This window comes from Podarcis filfolensis (assembly GCF_964270895.1).
Source record: "Podarcis filfolensis genome assembly, chromosome: 16".
Lineage (NCBI taxonomy): Eukaryota > Metazoa > Chordata > Lepidosauria > Squamata > Lacertidae > Podarcis > Podarcis filfolensis.
In genome coordinates, this window is record NC_139620.1 from 12,433,413 (window position 1) to 12,448,185 (window position 14,773).

The 14,773-nt window shown below is 49.0% G+C and overlaps 1 protein-coding gene across 14 annotated transcripts in view; it reads right to left on the reverse strand.

Moving 5' to 3' along the window:
- The window catches only part of MARK2 (microtubule affinity regulating kinase 2), a 111,035-nt gene that overhangs the window by 18,818 nt on the left and 77,444 nt on the right, over positions 1 to 14,773 (reverse strand). For all 14 annotated transcript variants that reach the window (XR_014542834.1, XM_083591760.1, XM_083591759.1 and 11 more), the window contains exons 3-9: positions 11,736 to 11,789; positions 6,353 to 6,401; positions 5,918 to 5,983; positions 3,264 to 3,334; positions 2,898 to 2,954; positions 2,520 to 2,756; positions 1,963 to 2,082 (exon numbers count right to left, since the gene is read on the reverse strand). Coding sequence is in view for 13 of the 14 variants with exons in the window: in XM_083591760.1 (XP_083447886.1) it covers positions 1,963 to 2,082; positions 2,520 to 2,756; positions 2,898 to 2,954; positions 3,264 to 3,334; positions 5,918 to 5,983; positions 6,353 to 6,401; positions 11,736 to 11,789 (654 nt within the window). In the remaining variant the exon portion in view is untranslated. The remainder of the gene's footprint in view (positions 1 to 1,962; positions 2,083 to 2,519; positions 2,757 to 2,897; positions 2,955 to 3,263; positions 3,335 to 5,917; positions 5,984 to 6,352; positions 6,402 to 11,735; positions 11,790 to 14,773) is intronic.

Below are 14,773 nucleotides of genomic sequence, written 5' to 3' on the forward strand. Positions count from 1 at the left end.
GTTGTCTGATGTATTGTGCAGATTTGGATTTTCTTGGGCAATACCCAACTAAGTCAGACTCAGAGTAAACCCACTGAGTTAATGAAGTCCACTGATTTCAATGGGTATACTCAAAGTATGACTGACAATGAATATTGCCCATTGTACATATACTCTATTGTTGCAAGTCACTCTTATTTGGGGGTGGGGTGGGGATAGAGATTTTTATAATGAAGTAGGTTATTTTATTCTATAAACAAGGTGTAGGCAAGCTTTGGCTCTCCATATGTCACTGAAGTACAACTCCCATCACAGAGGTTCCCCACACCTGCTACACAGAAACCAAACCAGGAAGAAAAACCATGCAATTTACACCGTTGACTGGAAACCCCAGCTTGCTGCTCCAGTGATCTGCCAAGACCTTCTCCTTGCCTCTGGCATGAAATCAACACAGCACCCTCCCTCTGTGCATCACGGAGAACGGAGGGTGTGTGTGTGTATTCGTGTGTGTGTGTGTGTGTGTGTGTGTGTGTGTGTGTGTCTTGCCTTGTCTCCGCCCACACCCGAGCACAAACCCAAGTGCCCCCCTTAATGCACTCTTCCCTGCACTTCCCCTTCTGCATCCCTGAAGCCCACAGTTAAAATTGTTGCTTGCAGGCAGAGAGCAGCAGGGGCCATGGCATTCCAGCACCAGACAGCAAGGAACTTCCCTCTCCTATTCAAGAGAATGGCTGGCGGGGCTTCTTAATTACTTGCCTACGCAGAAAGGCAGTTTCGGATGGCAGGGGGCACTGCAGCCCAGCCAGACAAAGGCAGGAGCCAACCGCTGGGAAATGAACCAGGCCCTCTTCACGCTAGCACTGGAGGCAAGGAAAACCGCCTTTTGGAAAATAAAACTAAAAACAAACAAGACTGCACACTGCTTGCAAGGACAGGGCTTTCCTACCAGCATGGACTTGGATACGCCTTCTAAAAACTGAGACAGCACAGGCACAATTCTAAGACTTAAAAACCAAGGGCAAAACCTGGATGCAGAGTTGGTTAAGCAACTGCCCAAAATATACTTGCTTAACCAAATACTGTCAAAGGGTACATTCACACATTACGTTTTCCATATACACTGAAAGTGGTTTCGTTATTTTTGTTTCCAAGAGCGCAAACAGAAAAGCATTAACAGGTGAATGAAGCAGAAGTATTTGGGAAAGGATCTCATCAGAGAGAGAAAGGGAGGGAATCTCTTAAAGGCAGCCAAAGAAGGAAGTCTTCACATACTTCTCAGAATTTTTTTTTATTTTTGGGGGTGGGGTGGGGAGGCAGGGCAGGAGGGAATGGGTTCCATGAGGGGGGTCTAGCCAAAACTACTGATTTAAGGCAATGACAGCACATATTTTGCATTCAATAAGTCCTCTCATGTCCCTGGCATCCAAACCCCAGTGTTGTCCCAGGAGGACTGATTCAGATAGCTCACAAATCACCCCACTTGGGAGAGGGAGCCCTCAGCAACCCACTACTGCACCATCTTGGATCTCCCATCACCCTCAAACTCTAGGGATGAATCCCTTGTAACATCTCTTGCTCAGCAGCTGCCCAGCAGCATGTGGCCCTTTGCTGAGGCAGCATCTTCCATAGCTCAGTCAGCAGAGTCCACCGGGAGCCACCCAGGGACTTGTCTTGCTCTGTATGGAAAACTGCTACCACTTCACTAGTGAGAACAAGCTAGGTCTCAGGTTTCATCCCTGGCAACTCTGGACAGAACTGGGAAAGACTCCTAGTCTGAAACCTTGGGAGAGGTTCTGCCAGTCTGTAGAGACAATACTGTACTTGACGGCTCTATGGTCCCCTTTGGAAGAAGGCACTTTCCTATGACTAGATGGCACAACAGCAGGAACTCCAAAACGATGGGTGGTGTGGTGTACGATTCCACAAGCGGATGCCGGCCTCCCTCCTGCCCAGCCCACCTGGTCCCCGGTCCTGTCTCCTCACCTCTAAAGTGCCTCTCTTGCTAGGGTTGAGGATGAGGAATTTTTTCAGCAGGTTCTCACAGTCCGTGGACATGTAGAAGGGGATCCGGTACTTCCCCCTCAAGACCCGTTCTCGCAGCTCCTGCAGAGGGAAAGGGGAGGGAATGAGCAGCAATTCCGCACGTAACTCAATTGCAGGTGCAGGGGAGCCTTGGACCCTCCGGATGTTGCAGAACAACAATTCACATTGGCTACAGCAAGCATGGCCAGTGACCAAGAGAGATAGCTCAGCAACATCTGGAGAGCAAAAGGCTCCCTATACCTGTTCTAAGGGAAGATGCCCTGATCCTAACACACACATGCACAGAAGGGAGTGGAGATACTGGAAGGCCCTGAAGCCTTTGGGTGGCTCTGGTCCATTGCCAAGGCAACTTCTTCCACAGCTCAGTCTGACTGACACAGCTGGGAATCCACAGAGGTTGTTCCCTCAATACTGGGATAGCCAGCCTCAAGTCGGAATTGTGCTGCCAACCCCTTGAAGCTGTAAGCCATTCTCCTCGCCCTCCACAACTCCCTTACCTTGAGGTTCTGCCCATCGAAGGGCAGGGAGCCGCTGACCAGTGTGTAAAGGATAACCCCTAGGCTCCAGACGTCCACCTCGGGGCCGTCGTACTTCTTGCCCTGGAAAAGCTCAGGGGCGGCGTACGGGGGGCTCCCGCAGAAGGTGTCAAGCTTGTTGCCAAACGTGAACTCATTGCTGAAACCAAAGTCTGCAATTTTAATGTTCATGTCGGCATCTAAGAGCAGGTTCTCTGCCTGTAAAGGGAGGCGAAAGGCAAGTCAGGCTGGGGAAGCCAACGGGCCAACAACACCACGTTTTACTTCCAATGGGAAATCCAGCATTTGCACAGGGTAAACACAGAGCTTTACAGGAGCATTTTCAGCATTTATACTCACCTTCAAGTCTCTATGTACAATGAATTTTTGGTGACAGTACTGCACAGCAGAAACTATCTGGAAGACAAGAGGACAGAGAGGTCAGGGGGGAGGTTTGTGTTGCTTCATAACACACGCAATCCAGATGCATTGCCCTTTAATCACAGTCCCCAGAAGTGTAGGAATCGATTTTCTGCAATGTATCCCCATATGCCTGTGGGCTGTGTGTGAATAATAGAACTGCTTGGGGGAACAGGGCGGGGGGTGGAATTACATGGATCTTCACCACAGAAAGCATCAAGCCCCACTTTCATATTTGCTGGGCAGCTGCTGGGGCCCTCTAAACACTGTTTGCTTCCCGCAGTTCAAGAAGGGTGCAGCACCAACCTGTCGGAATTTTGCCCGTGCTTCTTTCTCTTTCATTCTTCCATGGGCTACTAAATAGTCGAACACCTCACCTGCAGGGGGCGCAAGAGGGAAGCATAATGTTACTTGGGAGTTCTGCTGAAAGTCTGACGCTGAGGTTGTGTGTGTGCTGAGGTCATGTGTGGGGGATGTCAGAGGAAAGGACTTAGAACATTGCCCTCCATCCTGTGCCTCCTCTACCCCCCACCCCCATTTTTTGCCATCGCCGAGAATAACAAAACTCAGGAGCAGATTGCACTTGGGCCTGGAGGAGCAGAGCACACCAGTCCAGCTGTACTTGTCAGAAGTCTCAGCCACTTCTCTCACCATAGCTCAGTAGTAGAACACTTGCTTGACATGAACAAGACCCTGGATTCAATCCCAGTCATTGCCACTTTTTTGTGTGTTTTTTTGAAGGATCAGATAAGTGATGGGGAAACTTCTTCTCTGTTACAGACCCTAGAGCAGGCATCCCCAAACTCGGCCCACCAGCTGTTTTGGGACTACAACTCCCATCATCCCTAGCTAACAGGACCAATGGTCAGGAATGATGGGAACTGTAGTCCTAAAGCAGCTTGAGGGCAGAGTTTGGGGATGCCTGCCCTAGTGAAATGCTGTTCAGAGTACTGGGCTAGACAGATAAATACCAGGCCAAGGCTGTGTTCTAAGGAAGGGACAAGAGCTCAGTGGCAGGTTCAACCCTCATTATTTCCAATTAAATAGGAAGGCAGCAGGTGACGGGGAAGGACCTTTCTCTGCACGAGACAACTGGAGAACTGCCAGTCAGAGAGCAAGATTCACCTAATGAGTTCTCCCAGTGGAAACCCTGAGCAATGGTTTGCACAATGGGGCTTCCCCCCGTCTCCTCCCCCATGCACCCCTGAAATTGGCTTGGGGTGGGGGTCAGGCGAAACCCCAGACCAGCATATGGGGGACGGGGAGGAGAGGGAAGGTGGTTCTGTCTGGCAAGCTGACATGATTATGCTGACAGAGTGACTGGAAATTCCTCCCACAGTTGACTGTGCTGGATGAACAAATAGCTTGGGCAGTTGCCTATGTTCCAAAGAAGGAAGCAGCATTCACCGGCTTAGCATGCAGTAGATCCCAGGTTCAAAGTATCAGGTAAATGGAGAGACACTTTTTCTCTGCCAGGGACCCTGCACTGGACTAGACAGCCCCACATAGTCAAGGCTGGTATAAGGCGGCTTCCTATGTTACAATGAGTCTTTCCATAAGTCACTACAGCTTCATCTTGAAAGAGAGCCATGCCCCATGGACAGCTGTCTCCAGGCACTGCCTGCCTGGTGAGTAGGATGTGTTCTGTCCATCTCCTGCAATTGTCTAGGGCCCACCAGTAATGGCAATGGCATTTCTAAAGGCCTTTGTGTTTCCCGACAGACCGCGTGACATTCGCACAAAACTGGCAGGATTGCCTCCAGAGATTCAGAGCCTGCTTAAAAAAAAAAGGGCAACCCTTAAACTCGGCAAAGCCGCTGTCAAGAGTCACCAGGGGGTGGGGGAAGAAAGAGAGGAGGGAGATAAAACTTACCTACAGATAGGCACTTTCAAAAAAACCCTCTAGGATGTGGTATTTAGAACATTTACAGGCACACCTCGGAGATGTTGTGGGTTTGGTTCCAGACCGCCGTAATGAAGCAAATATCGCAATAAAGTGAGCCACACAATTTTGTTTCCCAGGGCATACAAAACTTATGACTACACTATACTGCAGTCTATTAAGCCAGGTCCCCCTGACTGCAGTGGCGGGACGGGGAAAACCCATCTGCAGCCCTAGCCAGCTCCACTCCCATGGCCAGGAGAGGGACGGCGGCGGCAGGGGGCTTCCTTCTCCTGGAAGCAGCCAAGCTGCCTGTAGCTGTGCCTGAAATAAGCTGCAATAAGTGCAATAAGATGAGGTGTGCCTGCATGTACTTACTGTTCAAACACTGTACTAAATGGCATACAACACTATCAGTGCACACCTTGCTGTCTATGGGGAAAAAGCCCCCTGGTGAGCCGCTGCCAGTTAAGCAGATGGTCCTGAGCTAAGATGGGTCACTGACCTGACTCAGTGCACCTTCCATTCTATAACTAGTATGTCACAGGATACATGTCTCACCTCCCAAATTATGTGATGAGGGAGAAGGTGAAGCTAGCTGTGACCCCACCCTGTGATTCTTCTTCTGTCTCTGGGCCGAAAGGGGAGAACTGGGAGAAGAATGTGACAGATCTAGGGATATATCTCATTCTTCATTTAAAGAGCTCAGGAGAAGCCCCTCCATTCTATCCTCCTGACAACCCTATGAGGTAGGTCAGAGAGAGTATGTGTGTGTGAGAAAGAGACTGGTCACCCAATGAGCTTCCTGGCTGAGTGAGGATTTGAACCTTGGTCACCCCAGTCCGACAATTGAAACCAAATACGCTATTGTTCTTAAACCTGGGCCCCCAAATGCTGTTAACCTACAACTCCCATAATCCCTGACCACCGGGTTAAACTGTATGAGGACGATGGAAGCCGCAGTCCAGGACAATCTGGGGAAAGTAAGCTACGAATATATTGAAATACACCACATAGACTCTCGGAATAAGGTTTCCCACAACGTGTCTTTCAAAGAGGCTTCAGATCAAACACTCACCCCCACTGGCATACTCCATGACGAGGTACAGTGTCTTCTCTGTCTCTATTACTTCAAATAATTTAACTGCAAGACAAGAGGACAGAAGACTTTTAAGGGCGGGGAAGGCGGAGGCAGACTACAAAAAATTACAAAAGGCTCAGAGAGAAAGTGCTCTTCCTCTCTCCTGGCAGTTCGTTCAGTGCAGACAAAGAGGAAGCACTTCTGAACATTAGAGGTAATTAATGTGTGGAATTCACTGCCGCATGACGAAGCAGCAACAGCCGCTCACTTAAAGGCTTTCAGAAGAATTGCCACAGAGGTAGGAAAGCCTCAGGGACTCTCTCTCAATTACCCTTTTGGAAATTAAGTGCCTTACAGGTCAGAATATACTGTTTAAGTACATCAAAATCCAGTGGCAAAAGGGAGGGGAAGGGGGAATGGAAGGGGGCTCACCTATATTAGGATGATTCAAAACCTTCATTATTCGCACTTCCCGGAAGAGCTGCAGAAACAGAAGAGCAGAGCAGAAACAGAAGGATCAATGCAGGTGGATTTACACAGGCACAAACAGTCCTATGCCCCTTAGCTTAAGTCTTTCCCAACCTGGCAGCTGTCTGATGCTGTGGAGTACAACTTGCATCAGCCCCAGATTGGGAAAAGCCTGGCTTAAAGACATCTGGGGCGACTGGCCGGAAGCTCCGACCTTGCAGGAAGTGGCTGAATGGGGTGGCCTTTGGAGGTCTGTTCTACACTCCAAAAAACTGCCAAATATCACAATCTCCAAAACCTCAAGCTTGGTCAGAACCTGCCCTCCCTCCCACAACCTTGCCCCAATCTTTGTTCTCCTTGGATTAGACATTTTTTAAGGATAATGTGTTACAGTAATCTGTTAATTAAAAAAAGGCAATCCGATTGCCTGCAATGAGCCTGGGTAATAAGCCGCTAATAATTGAGCTGGAGGGATAGGTGGGGGTGGCGAACACACAGCTCTACCCCACCCCTGCCCGGCATTGGCTTGAGACAGGAGATCGAAGGGGCCAGGTTCAAACTCAACACAGTTATGATAAATAAGGAGTGTAACTTCCCTATAATATTTCCTTTATTTATAAAAGGATGTGGTGGGGGGTGGGGAGAAAAGGGTTTTCTGCTCAGGATCTGATTGGCGAATGTCAGGCAGTTGGCTCTGCAGCCCTAAAGGGCGGGTCTCCTGTGACACTTCATCTCCTTAGTGCAAGGAACAGATGCTTGGGCTGATGCAGGAGGGAAGACCCCCACCCTCCCAAGCCCAGGAGCAGCTGTTCAGGCAAATAAATCCCTTTGCTGCTGGGGAAAAACACCACTACCAGCTCACAGCTCAGATCCTGCCTTGGTCCAGAAGCTGGAGGCAGATGGATATTCCAGCTGCCGGCTTCCACCCCCGCCCCAGTTCCTAACCTGTGTGCCTAGATGTTGAGGACTCTGACATCTGACAAGATAGCGATGGGCTCTGAAGATGAAAAACCATCCCAATCTTGGGGAGGGGTCAGCACCCTGTTCTGCCCTGACTCCCAGTATAGCTCCACTTCCAACCTGCAACCTTGAGGGCTGCATTTCAGCTTCCGTGCTCTTGGATGGAGTTGCAGAGCTTATGCACACACAGGTAAAAAAAACCCCACACAGCATAGTTGGGGGAAGGAGAAACCCTACAAGCACGCTGGCTGCATGAGTAGTTTCTGTAAGACCCTAGACACTGCCTGCCTGGCCCTGCTGGATTTCCAAAGATTCAGTTCCCTCGGCTTTGAGTCCACAGCAATTAAGTAGCTAGTGAGATCCCCAATGACCGTTCCTGGGAAGAGCTCTATAAATTACTTCTGAAAGCAAGAAGGCGAAGAGGAGGCGTCTGGGTGATATGGCAAAGCTGGCAGCCCACTAGACAGGCAGATGTCTGCCCAGGCTGCCAGCAAGGAGGCTTCTGGGCCAGGCGCACTGGATGCCCAACCAATGTAAGCAGAAAGCACTTTTGGCTCAAAAGGGGGATGCAGCTGACAGGTGTTGACAGAACATTGCACATACGAGACGTTTTCCCGATTGGCTGAAATTGGGCCGCTTGGGTGGGGCCTGTGGCACTGAGATAGAGGATTATGAGGAGAGGAACAGATGAAGACCCCTGCCGGACCAGGACAAAGACCCATCTCAGCACTCTGTTCTTAAAGCGGCCAACCACATGCAAGCAAGACCCTAGTGCAACAATGACTCCCCCCACTTATGATTCTCAGCAACTGGTTGCCTCAGAGTGGAGAGAGAGAGAACATAGCTGTTGTGGCCAGCAGCCACTGACAGAAGCCTTATCCTCCAGGATTTTGTCTAACTTGAACAACACTTTGCCTAAGGCCCAGCATAAGCACCAGCTCCACACTCTTCCTCCGCCCACCTGGGCAGTTGCAATGATGCCTTTCAAGCCACCTCCCGGTCTGCAGAGCAGCACTGTGGGGGAATGACTGGCATGTTTGCAAGATGGTTGCTAACCAGCGAGAGGTTAACCACAGGAAGGCCTGAACTGTTTCAAGTGAGCCCACACCAGTGCAAACAGGAACTGCCCTCCTGGGCAGCCATCCTCTCTCAAGTACATTGAGCATGCTGGTCCCCATCCATCATCCTGAGGAAAAAGCTATAAAGGGTTTCTTTCGGGGAAAGGGTTTTGAGAAAAACCCGTTGCAGCTGACAGACAGAGAGAGAGAGAGAGAGAGAGAGAGAGAGAGAAGGGATTTATCTTTGCAGCAACATTCCTTCCTCTCGTGGAGGAGTCCATGTGCTTGTGACACCTACGCAGTCCAGGCGCCTGCGGTGGGAACAGCAGAAGGAACATTTGGGAAGCAACATGGGGACAGCTACCTTGCTACCAACAGAGCAGCATGCTTGAGAGAGAGAGAGAGAGAGAGAGAGAGAGAGAGAGAGAAAGAAAGAAAGAAAGAAAGAAAGAAAGAAAGAAAGAAAGAAAGAAAGAAAGAAAGAAAGCTGCCATCTCCAGCCTTTAGTAATGCATCTCTCTCCTGTGCTGGCTGAGGGAGTGAGAGAAAACCATTCACCTGAAGCAGGGATGGTTTGGGCCTAGAAGCAGGCAAAAGCCTGCAAAAATGAAAGGGCATCATGTTACCTTGAGGATCTCGATGGACGGCAGAGTAGATTATAAATATTTTAAAGGAACAAGTAAGAAGATATGCAACGTAATCTCTCTTTATTTTTTATTACTGAGTTTTATTACACAAAATGCCTTTTCCAGACAAAATATGGTATAGTTTGTCCCATCCTAGGCTGGGTGGTGCAGTAAAAGGTAAAGGTACCCCTGCCTGTACGGGCCAGTCTCGCCAGACTCTAGGGTTGTGCGCTCATCTCACTCTATAGGCCGGGAGCCAGCGCTGTCCGCAGACACTTCCGGGTCATGTGGCCAGCGTGACAAACTGCATCTGGCGAGCCAGCGCAGCACACGGAACGCCGTTTACCTTCCTGCTGGTAAGCGGTCCCTATTTATCTACTTGCACTCGGGGGTGCTTTCGAACTGCTAGGTTGGCAGGCGCTGGGACCGAACAACGGGAGCGCACCCCGCCGCGGGGATTCGAACCGCCGACCATGCGATCGGCAAGTCCTACGCGCTGAGGTTTAACCCACAGCACCACCCGCGTCCCGGGTGGTGCAGAGATCAAGACAAAAGCAGGGAAGAAATGGAGAGAGGGGGGGGTGTTTGCAATTGTTTCAGGAACATAATCTTATTATTGATTTTATAATGTGAACCTCCATGGTATTTTTTCTTAATGTTGGTGGTCTAGAAATTTTTGCAAGCAATTGTTAATAGCAACACAAGTGTCAGGATAAGGCGCAGTGAACTATACTGAGTGAACTATACTGACCCACAGCCAAGCCACTAGCTTTGGGTGCACTCTGTGAACTAGAAGGGATAAACCACCTTTTTTAAGAGATAGGGAGAAGAGGGGAAGTAAAAATCCTCAGAATAACAGCACTTCACATGGGGAGGCCATGCTCTGAAGTTTACAATACAAGTGCCACTAGAAACCTAAAGCCTCAACTAATACCCCAGAGCTATTCTCAGCAGGACACTTCCAAGCACTGGGATCGGCATGCAATGCCCATAAATTTGGTCACTGGTGAAGGCTGGGAGAAAAACCTTTGACCCTCCTGGAGTTTATTCTCCCTGCAATGTTTTTGCTGCTTCAAGTTTGCTCTCAATTGCAGTCACAGCATACGGGGTTGGTCACTTTGTGGCCTCTTTTAGCTGTTGTGAGGGCCAGTCTCTTGTGGATAGAACGGGCTTCTCTTGGCAAGCCAGCCACCACCACGAAGCCTCCAAAGCAGAACCAAGCTGCTCAAGGGAAGCAATTCCATGCTGGTCTGCTGCCGGGGAAAGAGAGGTCAAGCCCCACCTCCAGCCACCAGCAAGCTGAAAGGCAGTGCTGAAAGCTTCAGCAAGTGGGAAGGCAACGCAAAGCAATCTGGGCTGGAGAGGGAAGTTTCTGCTCTGAGATCCAGGGAGCTGCTGCAGAAACAGAAAACCCAGCTGGCTCGCTCAGCCTTTTGTTTACAAGGCCGCGTAAGCAGCCGCTGCTGCCACTGCCAAGCAGAGTCGCAGTGAGACTGGCTGGCTGTGTCAGGCCCGGAATCAAACAGGACCCAAAGTCCAACTGGCTCTGCGGTCATCACTTTAGCCGCTGGCTGCTGCTGCTGACAGGTGCAATGTCTGCAGGTTGTGCACACACCACTGTGGGGACACGGCGAGGCTAATATCGGGTCTCAGCCATACACAAGCCCAACTCTGATGAGAGGTGGGGGATTATATCAAAGGGCAGCCAAGTAGAGGAGGAGGAGCTAAGATGCTTCTCTGGGCTGACAAAGGGTGCAGATGGAGAGAAATGGGGAGGGGAGATGGAGGAGGACAGACCAGTCTGCGCTGAATTGCTTGCTCTCTGGCCTTACCTTTTATCAGGCTGAACAGTTTTCCCCAATGCAGGGAGGAGGAGGAAAAAAAAGTAAACAGCGCCTCTGCCATCTGTACAGGGCTAAATGTTTTGATATAGGGTGGAGATGTGTAACCTCTGCCCCCAATTAAGCCCACCACACAACCCTATATGGCCCACCAGGCTCTTTTGGTCAAGTCAGACTCACCTGGCCTAAGCATGACACCATATGTGATGCCAAGTGCAGGGCCAGCAAAGATGCGGGGTGATAAGAATCCAGCCCAGCAGATATGGGGCAATGCTGTCAGGGGGTGCCTAGTCTTGGGTGTGGGAACTTCACTGCCCTGGGCAAAGAACCATGAAGGAGAGAGGGAGAGGATGCAGGAAGCATGCTGAAGGCAAGAAAAAAAAGAGAGAACGAAGTGGGTCTCGACAGCTGGGAAAAGAGAAAGGGATTCCTAGGTTGTCAGCAGATCACCAATTTCAAGACTGAACATTCCCCAGAGACAGGATGTTTATGCAGAGCTTTGGACATTTTCACATGTATCTCTCATCTCTCCTCTATTTCTCCCTGGATTCTTCTACTCCAGCACTCCTTTCCAAAGCTGCCCAATAGCCAATGGCAGTCAGAGCCTCCAATGCTCGGCCACTCTGTGACATCATGGAAACCTCAGCCTATCACTGACAGACTTCATCAAACACCAAACCAGCATGAAATCTTTTCATGCATTTACAAATAAATACAAAGTCCCTACTCTCTCAGTATGTGGAACAAGGAGTGAGCAGCTTCACAAGAGCAAACCCAATGAGATAGCAAAAGCGTGCCACACAATCCTACAATGATCCTCAGTTAAGTGTATAAAAATCAAAACTACCCACACACTCCTTACCTTCTGTAAGCTGGAGGAGTTCAGCTGCGTCTTATCAATTATTTTCACAGCCACCTGGATGGAAGGACACAAAGAAAGGTCATGTTAGTCTGTCTTGTTAATTGATGTAAAGGATGCATAACAGGTGACCTGGGCATTTGCTAATTCTCAATGGTACAACACCATTGCCCCACCAGGTATGTGAGCTGTAACCGTGTATCTGAACACAGGGGCTTCTTTGAAGCATTTAGCTTTTAAAAAAAGAATTTTAAGAACCCAAGTCACTCTGGAAGCTCATTTCTGGACACAGGTCAAGTGTAACAGTAATGCTATCAGAGTGGGGCTAATCATTCCGGAGGCTGGCTATTAACCCTGATTGCAAATGTTTTCCACAGTTTTGGGGTCTTAGTGCAGAATGTTGGTAGCTGCTTCAGGACCAGGTCAGCACACTGCATGGCCACCTGGGCTTGGTTCAGAGATGGAATCAGTAAAGTGTTTGTTTGATTACTTATTCCTATTTATTATTTTTCTTATACCTCCTGCCCTCTCCAAGACTGAAGGTCAGCTGCAAGCTTTTTTGCGGGCAGAGATTTAAACCCAAACCCTGTAGCTACAAGGACACAGTGCTTCTTCATATTTACACAGCATTTTCCCTGAGCGTTCAAGAGTGCTTTCGCATGCAACATTGCATCAGCAATAGCACAATTGTGCCCATGATGCAGAGGAGTGCGGCTGACTTAAAGCCATCTTAGGGGTTTGTGGCCAAGGCAACATTTGATCCAGGTCCTCACACCCTCAGCCATGACATCACATTGGCCCTTATATGGACAGTTCCATCTAGGAGGGGAAATCATTCTGCAATGACTGTTTCAAGCCTAAAGCAGCCACACACACACACACACACACAGAGAGAGAGAGAGAGAGAGAGAGAGAGAGAGAGAGAGAGAGAGAGAGAGAGAGAAGGCTCATGGTGCATTCCGCTGCAGTTTCCCCAGACACTGTGCTAATAAGACACTCTGGGAGATGTATTGTCTTGAGTGGGTGGATGTTCAAAACACTCCCCATTACACCACTTGCTAAATGGCTGCCTGCACAGCTATTGCTCTCTAGGCAGGCTGTTACAAGGACGGGCAATTAAGACACAAGGCAGAATTTCAGTCTCCTAAACATCTTTTCACGGGTCACTGATCTAGAGACACTATCAAGGAACAGACTTGCATGTACAGAAAGGCAGCTCAGTTTTCCAGAACCTGCTGCTGTCACCACTAGGGGTTTTGGGGTGTTAGAAGCTGGGTGGCAGCATACAAGCTATATCTTTCCATCTTGACATCTCTCCTGCCCTGGATGTTCAAATAGATGGGCCTTGCGTCAGCCAGCAAGGGCAATTCTTACGTTTACAAAACAGAAATGCCTGCATCTCCAGGCAGACAACAATGTCTGAACCTGCTGCCAGTCAGTGTAGTCAGTACTGAGCTACATGGGCCAACGGTCTGACTCAGTACAAGGCAGCTTCCTATGGTGCTCATAGGTCAAACATGCCACAATCCTATGTGATTTCAATTAGTTGGGTTTGGGGGTGGTGTGTGAGTGAGCATTAAGAGAAACATAGCCAGCAACCCGCAAAACAAGAGATGGAACCAGGCCAGCTGCAACTCCAGTCGATCGGAACAAGGCTGGTAATTGCAGCTCTTGTCAAGTGGCAGGGAATGATTGTAACGAGCACAGGGACTCAAAGCAATATCAGTGCTCCAGTTTCCCCTGGCAAGCTCACCCCCCTGCATTTAAAAGACTTCTGATTCCACTTCATGGAATCCCTAATCATGCACCACAAAAAATAAAATAAAATTAAATTAAAAACCCTGAAAGTCAATTAAAATGCATGTGCAAAGCTAGCTGATTAGGCATAGTTTACTCCAAAACACAACCTTTCACATTTTTTACAGAATTCTGCGCTCCTGTGACAAAACAGAGCAGTGGTGATGGAGGGGGAGGGGGTGTAAGCAGGAAGATGCAATGTGAAGGATGCACAGGAGTAACAGACAGTCGTGCAAATTACAGAAATGACAGGCCCTTTGCAACCACTGCCCTGCAGGCCTTTTAAAGTACCTCCATAAATAGAGGACTAAAAGCCTGTTTTTTTTAGAGAGAGAGAGAGATTCTGTCAAATGCTACACCTAGGAAAAAAATTCAGGAGGAACAGCATTCCATGACACTAGGGCAAGAGGCGTGACAAAATCACTAGTTAAAAGAGCCCTGTTAGGTACGAAACTAGGCGCCCCAGTGTAACTTCAGAGCTGTATCAGACATGACAGTCAGTTGTGGAAAGCTCTGATCAGCAACTAGAATTTCTCAAAAGCTGATTTAAGATGGGAATGAGGAAGCGGATGCACCTACAACTCACTCCCCCTTAAAGAAGTGTTGGGTGGGTGGATGTTTGGCACCAGGAACTGCAGGAATCTAACTGGGAAGCTCCAAAAGTCGAGTATCTGTGGTTTCACTCACCGCTAAGACTTTAAGCCAACAGAAAGCCTTTAGGGTTATAGCCAATGGAAATTAATTGATCTAAGTTCATCATGTCCATTAATCTCAATGGGTCTACTCTGAATACAACAAACACTCAATACAATCTTTAATCTGAGGCCTAGTCTACACATGCAGCAGAATATGGAGTCAGACCACTGATTCATCTGGCTCAGAATCAAGCCATGGTGTTCCAGGGTTTTGGACAGGAATATTTACTAGCAATGCCAGGTACTGAATCTGGGAGCTTCTGCATGAAAAGCATGTGCTCTATCACTGAGCTATGGCCCTTCCCTTAATAATCAGGAGCAGCCAAACATCTCAGGCTTCCTCCTCTCCAAAGCTTGGGGCCTGGTGCTTAGTCTAAGCTACAATTCGCCTAATGAAGCCATTTGGCTTCTTCCTTATTTCCCATCAGGCCTCCCGCAGCCTGCCCTTCCTGCCTGTTACATCACTGAGTGCCTGGCCTGGCAGGAAAGGTGCCAGTATGGCCCTTATCGCATGCTATGTGCAAAAATTCAGCCAGAAGGGGAAAGAAC